The sequence below is a fragment of the Microcebus murinus genome, chromosome 9, assembly GCF_040939455.1.
Source record: "Microcebus murinus isolate Inina chromosome 9, M.murinus_Inina_mat1.0, whole genome shotgun sequence".
Taxonomy (NCBI): Eukaryota; Metazoa; Chordata; class Mammalia; order Primates; family Cheirogaleidae; genus Microcebus; species Microcebus murinus.
In genome coordinates, this window is record NC_134112.1 from 37894583 (window position 1) to 37908238 (window position 13656).

At 37.1% G+C, this 13656-nt stretch overlaps 1 protein-coding gene across 4 annotated transcripts in view; it reads right to left on the reverse strand.

The window, feature by feature from the left end:
• TMEM106B (transmembrane protein 106B) overlaps positions 1 to 5651 on the reverse strand; it is a 32706-nt gene extending 27055 nt beyond the window's left edge. For 3 of the 4 annotated variants that reach the window (XR_001152253.3, XM_012757128.3, XM_012757126.3), the window contains exons 1-3: positions 5496 to 5651; positions 3179 to 3400; positions 134 to 197 (exon numbers count right to left, since the gene is read on the reverse strand). Coding sequence is in view for 3 of the 4 variants with exons in the window: in XM_012757128.3 (XP_012612582.1) it covers positions 134 to 197; positions 3179 to 3398 (284 nt within the window). In the remaining variant the exon portion in view is untranslated. Of the gene's footprint in view, positions 1 to 133; positions 198 to 3178; positions 3401 to 5466 lie in introns of all 4 variants that reach the window. The other variant, XM_012757125.3, reaches the window with a different exon arrangement.
• Between the last annotated feature and the right edge of the window lie 8005 nt (positions 5652 to 13656).

Consider the following 13656-nt stretch of genomic DNA (forward strand, 5'->3'; position numbering starts at 1 on the left):
CATAACTTAACAACCTTACAACATTTTTCCTTTTAATAGTTTTAACCACAATTATTTGTATGTAATTTGAAAAAAAAAATACAAAAAATGAAAATAAAACCTAAAACACTGCCATTTTCTTAAAATCACTTACGTTCTTCTTGGCCTTAATCTCTGGTCACTATATGGAATCAATGCCACCAGTTGGTTTTCTTGCCCTAAATGTGAAAGAAATAGGTTTAGAAATGTATTAACATGATTAATTAAGAATATAATGGTACCCTATCACAATCTGATTTGTAAAGACCAGAACAGCATTTGGTTCTCATCTCATTCCTTTAGTAAACTGCTCTCCAAGTCTTTCAAAAATTATCCGGCAGAAGACACTGTTATTTCATACCTAGATGTCTAGCTAGTCAAAGATAGTATTATGAATGAGGGCTCCATTACTATTTCTTCCAGTGGAAAAAATCTAAGAAGTCCCAGCTTTCAGAAGATCTGAATTTACAGGCCTTCCTTCAACTCCATTGTTTTCCATTAAGACTCAAATGATTTGGTTATCTGGATGACATTAGAATAAACACTGCCATCTTCCTTTCCTGAACCCTTTATCACTACAGAGATTCTTATACTACCCTCCTTGAAAACCCAAACTGACAAATACTAAGTCTAAAGCTTCAAGAGCCCTACATAATGAGCCTTTCAGAGTCTTTTCAGGTCATACCCCAATCCATATTAAAGTCGCTTCAAAATCCATAATTCCTTCTTTGGGTTGAGCTATATCCAGAAGCTTTAACAGATAAATGGACCTTTAAAAATGCCAATTTTCTAATCCTATCAGAAGTTGGTTTTTCACACTAACTACTAAAGTACCAGATAGTCAAAAATTCTCTTTCAAAACTTTCTATAATGTTATTATTCCTTCCTGCATCATCTGTGCTCCCCCATCGCACCCACAAAAAATTATATACATATTATATATATACACACACATATATATGTGTGTGTGTTTACATATGCCATCTTGTTTAGTGGTATTCATTTAGATAAACTATAATCCTGGTTAAAACCAACCCTTTGGCTAGTATGTATATATCCACACAGCTAAATGTGGATAGAGAAAAACATACAACTACACTCACCAATCTCATTTTAGATCACTAATCTTACATGGCCCTTAATGATGCCAACAGTCACACTATATGTCCCAAGTTCACTCTCAGTCTCTTGATCTGACTCTCCAAGACCACAATTTAATAACTTAAACTATCTTTTCAAATCTTTAATATCTTCTCTCTATCCTCATTCTTAGTTTATGTGATAAAAAAGAGAATTTCCACAAGCTCCTACCATCACATCTACCCACCTACCTGCTTCTGTGTACACGCTCTACTTTTTCTCTTATTACTAAAAATAAACTACCCACGCTCCTCTGTGAGTACTGCTCTGTCTGTACTTGTGCACTATATCCCATTGACTTTTGCCTACTCAAGAACAATGCTCTAATAATTCTCCCATCTCCTGCATTACTAATGTTTGTTCTATGGATAATCCTCATCAGCATACAAACATCTATTATTCACTCTATCTTTAAAAAGTCTCTCTCCTGATCTTATAGCAACTCCAGTTACCACCTTTCTTTTCTCCTCTTCTGTAGAGCCAAACTCCACAAAAAAGGTATTTTCTTTCTATATAAATTATCTCTTCCTACATGCTCTTAAAAATCACTGTATATGCTACATACAACCTAACAAGCTACCCAAACTGCTCTTTTAAAGATTTCCAGTGTCTCTCATATCACCAAATCCAACAGTCAGTCCTCAGTTTTCACATTACTTGATCTAACAGTTGATCACTATTTTTCCCTTGGCACACTTTCTTCATTTATCTTCCAGGACACCAGACACTGTGATTTCCTCCTCCCACTCTTGCTGTACTTTCTCATTGTCTTTTTCTAATTTTTTCTCATGCCAATGACCTTAAAATGCTGTAATGTCCCAGGGTTCAATGCTAGGGTCTCATTTTTCTGTCGCACTAACTAGCTTGGTGCTATCATCCAGCTCAGCTTTAAGTATCATCTACACATTGATGACTCCAAGCTAGGCCTTGCACTTGAATTCCAGATGCTTATTTAAACTAGCTGCCTATTGAACATATCCACTTCCATGTCAAATAGGCATCTCCAAACATACATGTCTAAAATTGAACTCCCGATCTCTCCCCTGACACACTCAAATCATCTTTTCTCCACTTTAATAAATTGCTACTCCATTCTTTCAGTTGCTCAAATAAACAAAAAACAACTCTGGAATCATCCTTGATTTCCTACTTTCCACAATCCATATTTAGGCTACCAAAAAATACCTCAAAAATATGACTAGACTGCTAAAACACTTCCTCCCCATCCCCAGCCTGGTGCGTCAATCCTTTCAATTGCAATAATTCTTTTATTTTCAAATAGCTACTGTCTTTGCAAAGATATAACAATCATATTGTAAGTTCATCCCAAATGTAAACTTCCCCAACTCCAACCCATGGCATTTCTTAGAGACTATGGTATACCTTATACTGTCACTTTAGGGTCTCTGCAAGGTCACATATCAACTTTAAGGATGAGAATTGCACACGGTAACATTATTATTTCTTGTTGCCACTGCTACTAAAGTAGCCTACAAATAGCATCTATGGAATTATTTCCAACTTCTCCTAAGACATACCATAGACTGATTATTTCTTTTTCAACTTGGCCCATCTTCATGTACGATCCCTCTTCATGTAGTTCCTTTCAGAAATAACTGATTAGGGCATGGCCAGCTTATTAATATTCTTTAGATAATGAATTGAAAATATTAGGTCACCAAATTACTTAAATTATTTCTGCTATTTACAATAGCAAAGTGACTGTGGTAGTACCTCTATAGATACCAAATAGGACTAGAAGTTTTCAGTCAAGAGACAGTGTGTATCTGCTATAACAAGCGGGAAATAAAAAATACTGGAGGTAGCGAGATGGTTTTTATTATTGCTTTAGGAACCTTAATTAATATTTTTATGCTTGTTTTTTGTATATTTTTGATATGAAGTTTTGCCTTTAAGTCTAAGAGTCTTTTAAAACAGAGGGTTGCTTAGACCCATAGGATTTATTTGTACAAATGCCTGAAGTCATTCTTTAAAGGAAAAACAATGCAATAACACATACCCCTGGGAATTCTTCCTGTTCCCTGACAAGTGGGGCAAGTGACACTATCTCTTCCTGTAAATTCCACATATGGAAACTGGGAGACATCTCCATTTCTTCCATCTTCACCATGGACTTCATTATTAACCAGTCCATTCCTCATATTGTCAGAAGATATGACTCCATCATAAGCATCTTCTTTACTTGAATGCAAAGGCAAGTGAGAAAGAGACTTTCCCATGTCTAAAAAAAAAAAAAAAAGAAAGAAAGAAAAGAAAAATCTTAGAGTAAATAAAAAACAAAAAAGGCAAAACACATTCTATTAATACCTTTAAGCCAGTTGGTAATAAAGGCAAAAACTGCTTTTGGGCAAATGACAAGTAGGTATTTGGTGTATCACCAGGTAATTTCAAAGTAGCATTTCTCAGACTTTTAAAATGTGTGTCCTTCTGTGATAAATAAAATTCACAATCCTTCCCATCTTCACTTCCATCCTTAGATTTCTTGCTTTAAACATTTAAACACTTGCGACAACAAAAATACCTCAAAAATCCCAAATCATACAGACTTTTCTTTCAACAGATGGCAGAGTTAAAATTAGGAAGCTAATATTCCAAAATATTTAATATAATTTATTAACACAAAGCAACAAAATTTAGAATATTAACTTCAAAATTTTAGGATAATAGTATCAAAATAACTTGGAGAAAATTAAATATAAATTTAAAATCCAAGTGAGAATAAGTAACTAGTATTAATACCAATACATAAATAACCTCTGCAGGTAGGTAAAATAGTAACATTGCAGTTAAGGATATCCAATTTTAAGGCTGAAAAGAACTTAAAAGTCATATAATCCACTCTGCTGATATTCTGAGGAAAAGTTAATAAAGAGGAACGCAAAATTTAAAAATAACATAATTTTACTCTAAGTTTAATCATCTTCTATCAGTTCCTAAAAATAGACTGTAGATATACAGACATTTCTTTAAAAAATTCTCGTTTATTTGAATAAGGAAAACTAACATTCCAAATAATTCAATTCATTCTATAACATGAAGAAAAATTTGCTTTTTAAAATTGGTATGCCATCCATTTGATGCAAACAAAAACAGCAGAATAAGAACCATACAACTAGCAGTATACAAACTTAAAAGTGTAAAATGAGACATAAAATTTTTTTTTCACCATTAAAAAAAAATCTATGTAAACACTGTCCAAATTCAAAATCATACATGATTTATGACTTCTAAAAAAGCATTATCTTAATATGGCTCAGTTACATTCTGTCTAAGACAAACAAACCCTTTCTAGCCACAGGTGTTCAGGGGTGAATTAACATCAGTGTTCCCATACACTGTGACCTTGGGGTCTTCGTGGAACATGAGACAAACTGGAATCACTGGGCCTCAGCAGTAAGGCTTCAGGAGCACACTTTCTGGGATCTCAGTCAACATAGCTGGGGTGTAAGGTGCATCTCTCTAGGTCTGGGCCAGTTTTCGGTTCTAATTTGACAGTTAACTTCATTGATCTGTTTTAGGTATGTGTTTGGACTAGTGCCAGACTATGTCATATACTTGGAATCCCTGCCTTCCCTACTAGATTTCTTCAGAAAACTGACAAGTTTAATCACTTCTATTCTTGGAAACGCCTCGGTTTAAAAAGGGGTGCTAGGCCACGTTCTCCTTCTGCCTGTGCTCAACGTTTTTATACCAGTCTCTTAATTTACCAACAAACAAGTATCTCAGATTCAGTCTGGAGAGGGGGGTAAAATATACATATACACACATAATATATGTGTGTATGTGTTTATACACACACACACACACACACACACACACACACACACACACACGTATACCACTCCACTCAATTTAAATGGGTCGCGATTTTCTGTGCAGACACTGGTTTCAGTTCTGAAAGGGCTTGAAAACGAAGGAAACCGGCGCCTTTCAAAAAAGCTCCATAAACAAAACCCGTCACAAAGCCTACTCTGTAAAGGTTAAAAATAAGATCCAGGGGACAGTGCAAGAAAATTCAAGAACAGCGAAACCAAGGGCCACCTGGCGTTCAAGGTGGAGCGAGGGCCTAGAATCAACCCCAAGGGCCGGGCTTGGGCCCAAAGCAGGTGCCCCTTGGCAGGAGGCTGGGCCCGGGTAAGAGGAGGTGACACCACCTCCAGCACTGGCTTCCGCGCAGCCCCCGGCGGCCGGCGGGCCCCGCTCCCTGGCGGCCTCCCCTCCTCCACCTCCTCCTCAGGCCCGACTCATCCCAGGGCGCCGCCACTCAGCCCCGCTCTAGAAATGGACCTGGGAACTGCACGTCCGGGGTCGCTCACCGGCACGCGGGGCGCTGCGCAGTCCCCGGCTCCTTCGGCGCAGAAAGGCCCTAGCACAGGGTCGCGGAGTCCGCAGTCCCGGGTGCTGGGAGCTGGAGCGACTGCTCCAGAGCGCGGGGCAGCTGCGGAGTTCCGACGGGGGAGGGGCAGGACAACAACAGCATCAGCTGAGGCCCGGCGCTGTTGCAACCTGCGCCCGCGCCTGCGCAGAGCGCTCCCCGAAGGGCCGAGGGCGGGGGCGATGCCAGAGGAGCGCGCAGGGCGCATGCGTCCTTCTGCCGTCTGCTTAGGGCGCCGAAACGCGGTTCCTGTCCTGTCTTGAGGTTTGGTTTTACCTTCACGTACCTCGACTTCAAAGTATAATTTGGCCACTCTAGCTATGGATAATTTAGGAATATCCCCTCTTCCCTTTTTTCCCCATCCGACCATTTCTTTTTTCAAGGAGGAAAAATGTGCACCATGTGACTCAGCTATCAGCTGAGCAACCTCCTTGGTCAAGCTCTGTGAGTCGTCGCTGTCAGGCTCGTTCGTGGGAGGAGAATAAACCGGTTGGCACACAAGCCTCTGGCAGCAGAAAATTTACGACTAGTTTAATTTAGAAACTATTGCCAACTAGAAGGAAACTGCAAGCCGTAAGGGCCCGGTTTTTTGTTTTGTTTTTTATGTTTTTGCACGTGCAGCCTCTCCCCACCCCTTAACACAGTGGCTAGTTACAGGTGTGTGAGGAGAGACCCCAGTTCAAATCCCAGTACTTCAACTCATCCCTGTGAGTTGGAGCAACTCTTCTCCATGTCTTTAAGTCTACGTTATCTCACTTACAGAATAATAACAACAATACAAAGTTGTTTTGAGGGTTCAGCCAGATGCCTGTAATAACTATCAAGGGCTGACTAGACTCACTGCCTGTGGAGAGTTTAACCTTGGTAGTCATTGTTATCATAGTCACAAATAAGATAGTAACTAAGGAAGGCGGTGATAGTAATTTTTTTCTCTCTTCTGACAGGATCAGACTGTTTGGCCAATGGAGTATGAAGATACTTAAGAGTAAGAAATACAAATCAAAACAGTATGCAATTTAGTATTTAAAATGATCACTGTATATCCACGTGTTAGATAATGAACCTATGCACACAATGATGTCGAAGATATAAACTCAGATTTTCTGACAGGTAGGCAATGTGTATCAAGACTATTAAAAATGTTCACATCGCTTAGCCCAGCAATTGCACTTGAGATTTATCCTAAACCTGATGAGAACTGTAAAAAGATTTCTATACAAGGTGTGTCCTTGTACAGGTGTATCCATTTAAGTAAACTAAATGTCCAATAAGGGGACATTGATTAAATCATTATTTTTAAGCTATGTGTGTTTAGCCCAGATTATCCATTAACACTGTTTGAAATAGCAAAATGTAATAAATAGCTTAGTTAAAACAAATCAGAATCATGGGAGAAAAAATTCCTAAATTTATTCTGATAGTGTACCTGTATAGGTATGACACTCCTCTTCTTAGAATTAATGAGTTACTTATATTATGGAATAGCCATGCAATAAGTTTCTATTACATAAAGCCTGTAAAAATCATGTTATAAAGATGTTTTGTTGTATGAGGAGTAATAATATAACATTAAATAAAATCAATATCCACTAGATAGGACATGAAATATTATAATGGGATGTAAAGTATTACATATTCACATTTAGAACATATAGATATAATATTATATATCTGCTTTGAAATGAAAGGAAACATACAAAATATAACCAATCATCTGTAGTTTGCACCTATGTATGTTTTTTCTTTATTATATATATTGTCGAATTAGCAAGTGTTTCTATAATTTAACATATATTACTTTTCTATGAAAAAACAAAGTGTTTTTTTAAATACTTCTTAAGGAGGTACTTAGCTGGTATTCTCTCATTTAACCTTATCATTTAACTTAAGACATACTGGTATAACACAGTCCTTATCCAAATTACTGGAATTTACATGGGAGTGAATCTTTCTTGGAGACTATTCTGGTAAGAAGTTTAGTGGCACAGTTAGGATCACAGCCTTAGGCATCACATTGCCTGAGGATAAGCCAGGGATATACCATTAGGTGCAGAGCCGAGAGGGAGAGATACAAAGTCTCTTGTGTAGTAAATGCTATTTATTTTCAGCATCCGGGTACAGATTGGTGGAGGCCGAAAACAGCATCCAAGCTGAGGGGAGGGGAGAGCCTTGGATTTTATAGAGGGTTTTTCCAATGGGATTGAGCAACTGGGCCAGAACAGCAGCTGTAATAAATTCTTTTCAAACAACTGGGAGGGATAGGGAAAATAAGTTCCCCTCTTGCATTCCATTCTGTTATCTCCCTAGGGGCCTGGCAAAGGCTACATATCTAACACACCCTTAGGAAGGGGAGAGAGGTGGGTTTTATGGGAGGTTTGGATAAAAGTTTGAGGAGGGTGAATTCTTTAAGCCTAACATACAAAGTCCAGGTAACAGTGGGCAAAATACTTAATCCTTTTTATACCTAATTTTTGTTATCTATAAAATGAAAATAGTAATAATTCCTATCTCAAAGGGTTGTTAGCCAGGAGTCGACCCCTGCAGGGCACTCAGGAAATATACTAGATGTTATTGTGACACACTGTCCATATAACAAAGAGGTATTTTAAAGAAAAATATTGAATGCTTAGTGCTTTTGCTCCTATACCCTGATTTTTCCTCATTAAAGCACACCTTGAAAGGAAAATTTTCTGAAAACCTTCCAATTATTTGGTTAACAATGATTTCCTGAGTTCTGAGTGTGAACTAAAATAAAATCTTAAGGCTTCCCCCACCAGCTGACCGAATAGACCCCCTCCTGGCCAAAGGGGTATCCTAAAACTAAATTGACTGCCGGCAGGTAGGAGGTCAGACATGCACAGACATGCGTCATCACACCCCTCTCCCTTCTTGGAAATATCCTTTTAAACTCACTAATAGACCTAAGGCTGTGGAAGATAAACCTGCCAAGTCCTCAATTTGCACAACAAATATATTACTTATCTCTGATTAAGGACTTTCTTAAAACATTCCAAGCCTTTGAACAAAAGCTTCATTTTTTTAACCAATTACAAGTCAAAGAGTCTTTAAACCCACCTGTAATGTGTAAGCCCACAACCTTGAGATGGCCCACCTTTTCAGGCCAAACCAATGTATGCTTTCTGTGTATTGATTTATGACTTTACCTTTATCCATCTTCCCCTGAAATGTATAAAAACCAAACTGTAATCCAGCCACAGCAAGTCTACTTGTTCAAGGCTTCTTGGGTATGCTCCAGGTTATGGTCCTCAAATTTGACTCAGAATAAACCTCTTTAAATTATTTTATAGGCCAGGGGCCATGGCTCACGCCTGTAATCCTAGCACTCTGGGAGGCCAAGGCGGGCAGATTGCTTGAGCTCAGTAGTTCGAAACCAGCCTAAGCAAGAGTGAGACCCTGTCTCTACTATAAATAGAAAGAAATTAATTGGCCAACTAATATCTATAGAAAAAATAAGCTGGGTATGGTGGCACATGCCTGTAGTTCCAGCTACTTGGGAGGCTGAGGCAGAAGGATCCCTTGAGCCCAGGAGTTTGAGGTTGCTGTGAGCTAGGCTGACGCCACGGCACTCACTCTAGCCTGGGCAACAAAGTGAGACTCTGTCTAAAAAAAAAAAAAAAAAAAAAAAATTATTTTATAGAATTTGCCTTTTCCATTGCCATGAGTCCAGTACTAGTCTGTGTGCTGTCAGATGAGTAGAAGACCATTATTCCTCAGTGATTTCTGGTTATATTCAGCACAGATGCTGAAGCTAAGTGATTTCTCCATGTTATGTTAAATCTTGAAAACAGCCTTATCTCTCATTCCATTTCTCTCTTTAATCTCCGTTAATGGTAAATCACTCAAATCCTAATGGCAGTCAGCCATGTTGCAAAAATTACTAGGAATTTGCTGTTAAATACAAACAGGCAAGTAATTAATAATCATTCTGCTCTCTTAATTTTTCTGAAGTATACAATTTGTCAGGTGTTAACATATAAGTCTCTTTCACACCACCCCCTTCCACTTTCAGGCTGGACAGGCTACATTGCAAACCTTGGATTTAAAGAATTGAGGTTTCTCTGGCTGGATTTCAGGGATAGCTTCCAGCCACATAGCAAAACTATCCCTCAGTTTAGTCTTCAATTTTCAAACAGTAACAATTATTAATGATGGCCTTTTTAAAAATCTCACAGATATTAGTATATAGAAGCAGATCTTGAACATTGGTACTAGACAATTCATCATTCTACTTTGAACAGAGACAATGTGTATTTTCTGAGAGGGCGTGTTTTATCCCCAAGAAATCAATCTCAAAAATACTATTTCTCTTTTCATGTTGCATGTTAAAATCTAGTAAGGTTATCAGGTAAATCAACAGAAATGATATATGATAAAATATATGAATGATAGAAATATGCAGAGAAGAATCCTATCTAACTGGGACTAAAAGATTAAAGAAGTTCCTAGGAGAAGATGAAGAATGGGTAGGAGTTATTTATTTATTACAGCTTATTGAGGTAAAATTGACATATCTTAAACCATATATGTTTAAGTATGCAATTTCACAAGCTTAATATAAAATATATTTGTAAAACCATAGCAATAATCAAATAATGAACATATTCACACCCACAAAAATTTTCTTGTGTTTCTTAGTAACCTGGTGCTTTTGTCACTCCTCCACTGATATGTCTTCTGTAATTATATATTAGCTTGTATCATCCAGAATTTTATATTAATGGAGTCCAATATTATGTACACTTCTTTGTCTGGCTTCCTTTATTCCGTCTGCTTACTTTGAGACTCATTCATCTTGTGCAAGAACAAATACAATAGTCTATCTCTTTTTTGCTGAGTAGTATTTCCCAATAATGTATACCACAATATGTTGATCCATTTACCTCTTGATAGGCATTTGGGTTATTTCCACTTTCTGGCAAAGCTGCTATAAACATTAATGTAACAAGTCTTTCCAAGGACATATTGCTTTCATTTCTTTGGAGACTATACCTAGGAGTAGAATGGCTGAATTATATGGTAGGTGTATGTTTAAAGTTTCAAGAAACTGCTAACCACTATTTTTCAAAGTGGTGTTGTCATTTTTACATTGTCACGAGCAGGGTTTGAGAGTTTCTATTGACCCATACTTTACCAAAACTTGATATGGTTATTCTTTTTAATTTTAGCCATTTAATAATTGGTAGTGGTTTCTTATTGTGGTTTTAATTTACATTTCCCTAATGGTTAATGATGATAAACATCTCTTTGAATACTTATTTTCCATTATCACATCATCTTTGGTGAAGTATCTGTTCAAAATTTTGTAGCCGGCCCCCTACCTTTTTTTTTTTTTTTTTTTTTTTTTTTTTGAGACAGGGTCTTATTCTGTTGCCCAGACTAGAATGGAGTGGTGCAATTACTGCTCACTGCATCCTCCAGCTTCGTGGCTCAAGTGATCCTCCTGGCTCAGCCTCCCAAGTCGCTAGGACTACAGGTGCACCACGCCTAGCTAATTTTTAAATGTTTTGTAGTGACAGGGTCTCACTGTATTAAGTCTACTAGTCTCAAACTCCTGGCCTTAAGTGATCCTCCTACCTTACTTTCCCAAATTAAAAATTTTGTACATTTTTAATTGCATTTTATTTTGTTTTATTTTATTTGTATTGATATATGGGAGTCCTTTACATATCCTGGATACAAGCATTTATCAGATGTGATGTTTAAGTATTTTTTCCCAGTTGTTGGCTGTCTTTTCATTCTCTTAACTGTGTCTTTCAAAGGGCAGTTCTTAATTGATGACATTTAATTAATTAAAATTGTTTAAATTCTGGTGGAGATGAGAATCATGCAAATCAATGATTACAACATACTGTGATAGGTGCTGTGATAAGGATTTGCATAGGATGCATAGAGAAATAGCATATGAATCAGACTTACTGATAAAAAAAGACATTCTTAAGGATGAGATACTTGAGCTGAGTAAAGTCAGAAGTCCAGTTCAGGCAAGCATGTGAACAGGCCCTGTGCCATGAAAGAGTATGGTATCTTTAACTGTTTAACATTTTTATGACTGGAGCATAGTCTATATGTGAAGGCAAAATAGCAAATGAAATTAGGCTGAAAAATCTGAAAGCAAATTATTCATAAAAGATTCTGTATGTTAAATTAAGGAGTTATGACTTAATGCTAATCATTCTGGTCATATATGCATTTCAAAAGGATCATTCTGGAATAATTGCTGAAAATTAATAGGAAGTGGGGGTGGGAGGGATATTTGAAGCTGAGAGAGCGATAAGGGTGATAAGAATCCAGGCCTGGAGTTCAGAAAAGATAAATATATAGGATTAATTGGGAGATAGAATCAACAAGATTTAGTTATCACTCAATATTTCTGAGAGACTGTGGAAGGAAATTTAGAGAAAGGAGTTTTGTAGCTTGAGCAATATTGATGATGTAGCTGAAGAAGGGTACATAATAGAAATTTCTTCATTTGTTTTATGTACCTTATTCTCATACAAATCAGTGAGTAGGCTAGGAATCAATGAAAGGGCCGGTAGACCAAGGTAATTATTAGATTGGTAATAGCCAATGGTAGTTAAGGAATAGAGGAAGCCCACGATACTAAAAATATATCCCCATATGATTTTCAAATTGAGGATTATTTGGGATTTAAATCTTTCTTATAAATTAAGATTAAAATCTTTCCAGAAGAATAATGTATTCTCCTAGTATTAGTATCTTAATTAGTAGTATATCCTGTATTAGTATCTTAAGGATATGTATTAAATAATCAGAACAACAATCTCAGATGAAACAGATCTAGTCATTTATTTGGGAAACAATGGGACTATTCAAGTTGGAGTTATAGTAACTGGAGGAAAAGGAAACTGATAGATTTTGTTTTTCAGATAGGTGAGAAACCATTACTGTAGACATCTGAGAAGTCAAAGAATGATAGGCAAATTTTATGTGTTCACTCAGACAATTGGTCAAATCCAAAAGGTCAGCTCAGCTTGAAGGTAGTATAATACCTTGAGGTTCCAGGGTTAGGCAAAATGGTTAATATTAAAGAATCAAAAGTTTTCAGGAAAAAGCAATCCTTAAAACACAGTAAGAAACTGAACGAAGAACCAACATAATGAAAGTTAAGGAGTGACGTAACAGCCACAGAGAAATCAAGTAGCTTTTTACTACATGAATGCAAGTGATGACCATGAGTGAAGTTAAGTTGTTAGGGGAAAAAATAAGAGTATTTTTGCTCTTTTTGTAAGTGATCATGACTGCTGTTGAAAGAGGAGAATTGGGTCCAGAAATTCTTGAGGCAGTGTTTTGAAATGAATATAAAATAAAAAAATCAAAAAGTCCAATCAGGATTTGTAAGTTATAAGAGACTGTTTCTCCACTTCACAACAAACACAAGCTAGAGACTTACAAAAAAAAAAAACACTTAAAAAAACTGATCAGAGAAATGAAGACACAAAGAAGTTTAAATGAACTTAAATCCAAAAGATATTGTGAACTTTCTAAAAAAGAATAGAATATAGCTGCTTTTATCTCTTACAAAACAGTGGAAGAAGGAGGAATGCACCATAAACAGGGGCAAAGGAGACCAGCCAGATGTTTAATGGCTGTGTGGGGCTGGAATGATGCATTATAATGGTGTTCCAGTCATAGAGTGAGTCTACACCCACTCTCCAACTTTTTTACAAAGGCCTTCACTTACTGCTCAAATGCAGTATGCTAAAGGCAGGGTGCAGGGCAGGATTGGTGAGAAAAATTTCTTTGCAGATTCCAGGCCTTTATCCAGTGAACTGCAGCCAATTGAAGGCTGGACAGTGTTCTCCTGAGGAACAAAAAGACAGGCAGGACTGAAGAACAACTCATGGACCTAGTGGAAGCTGGGCTTCTGAGCTAAGAAATATCAGATAGTTTAGTGGTATGAGCTATAAGGTACAAAAGAAATGGTGAACTGGATCTAATGAAAACTTCAACAAAACCCAGTTTCAGCAAATCTAAAGATTTGATTGACTCAGCATTACAAACAAGAAGACGGGTAGAAAATGTGGCAGTATATATTTTAAGGTATCTATTACTTACTGTTC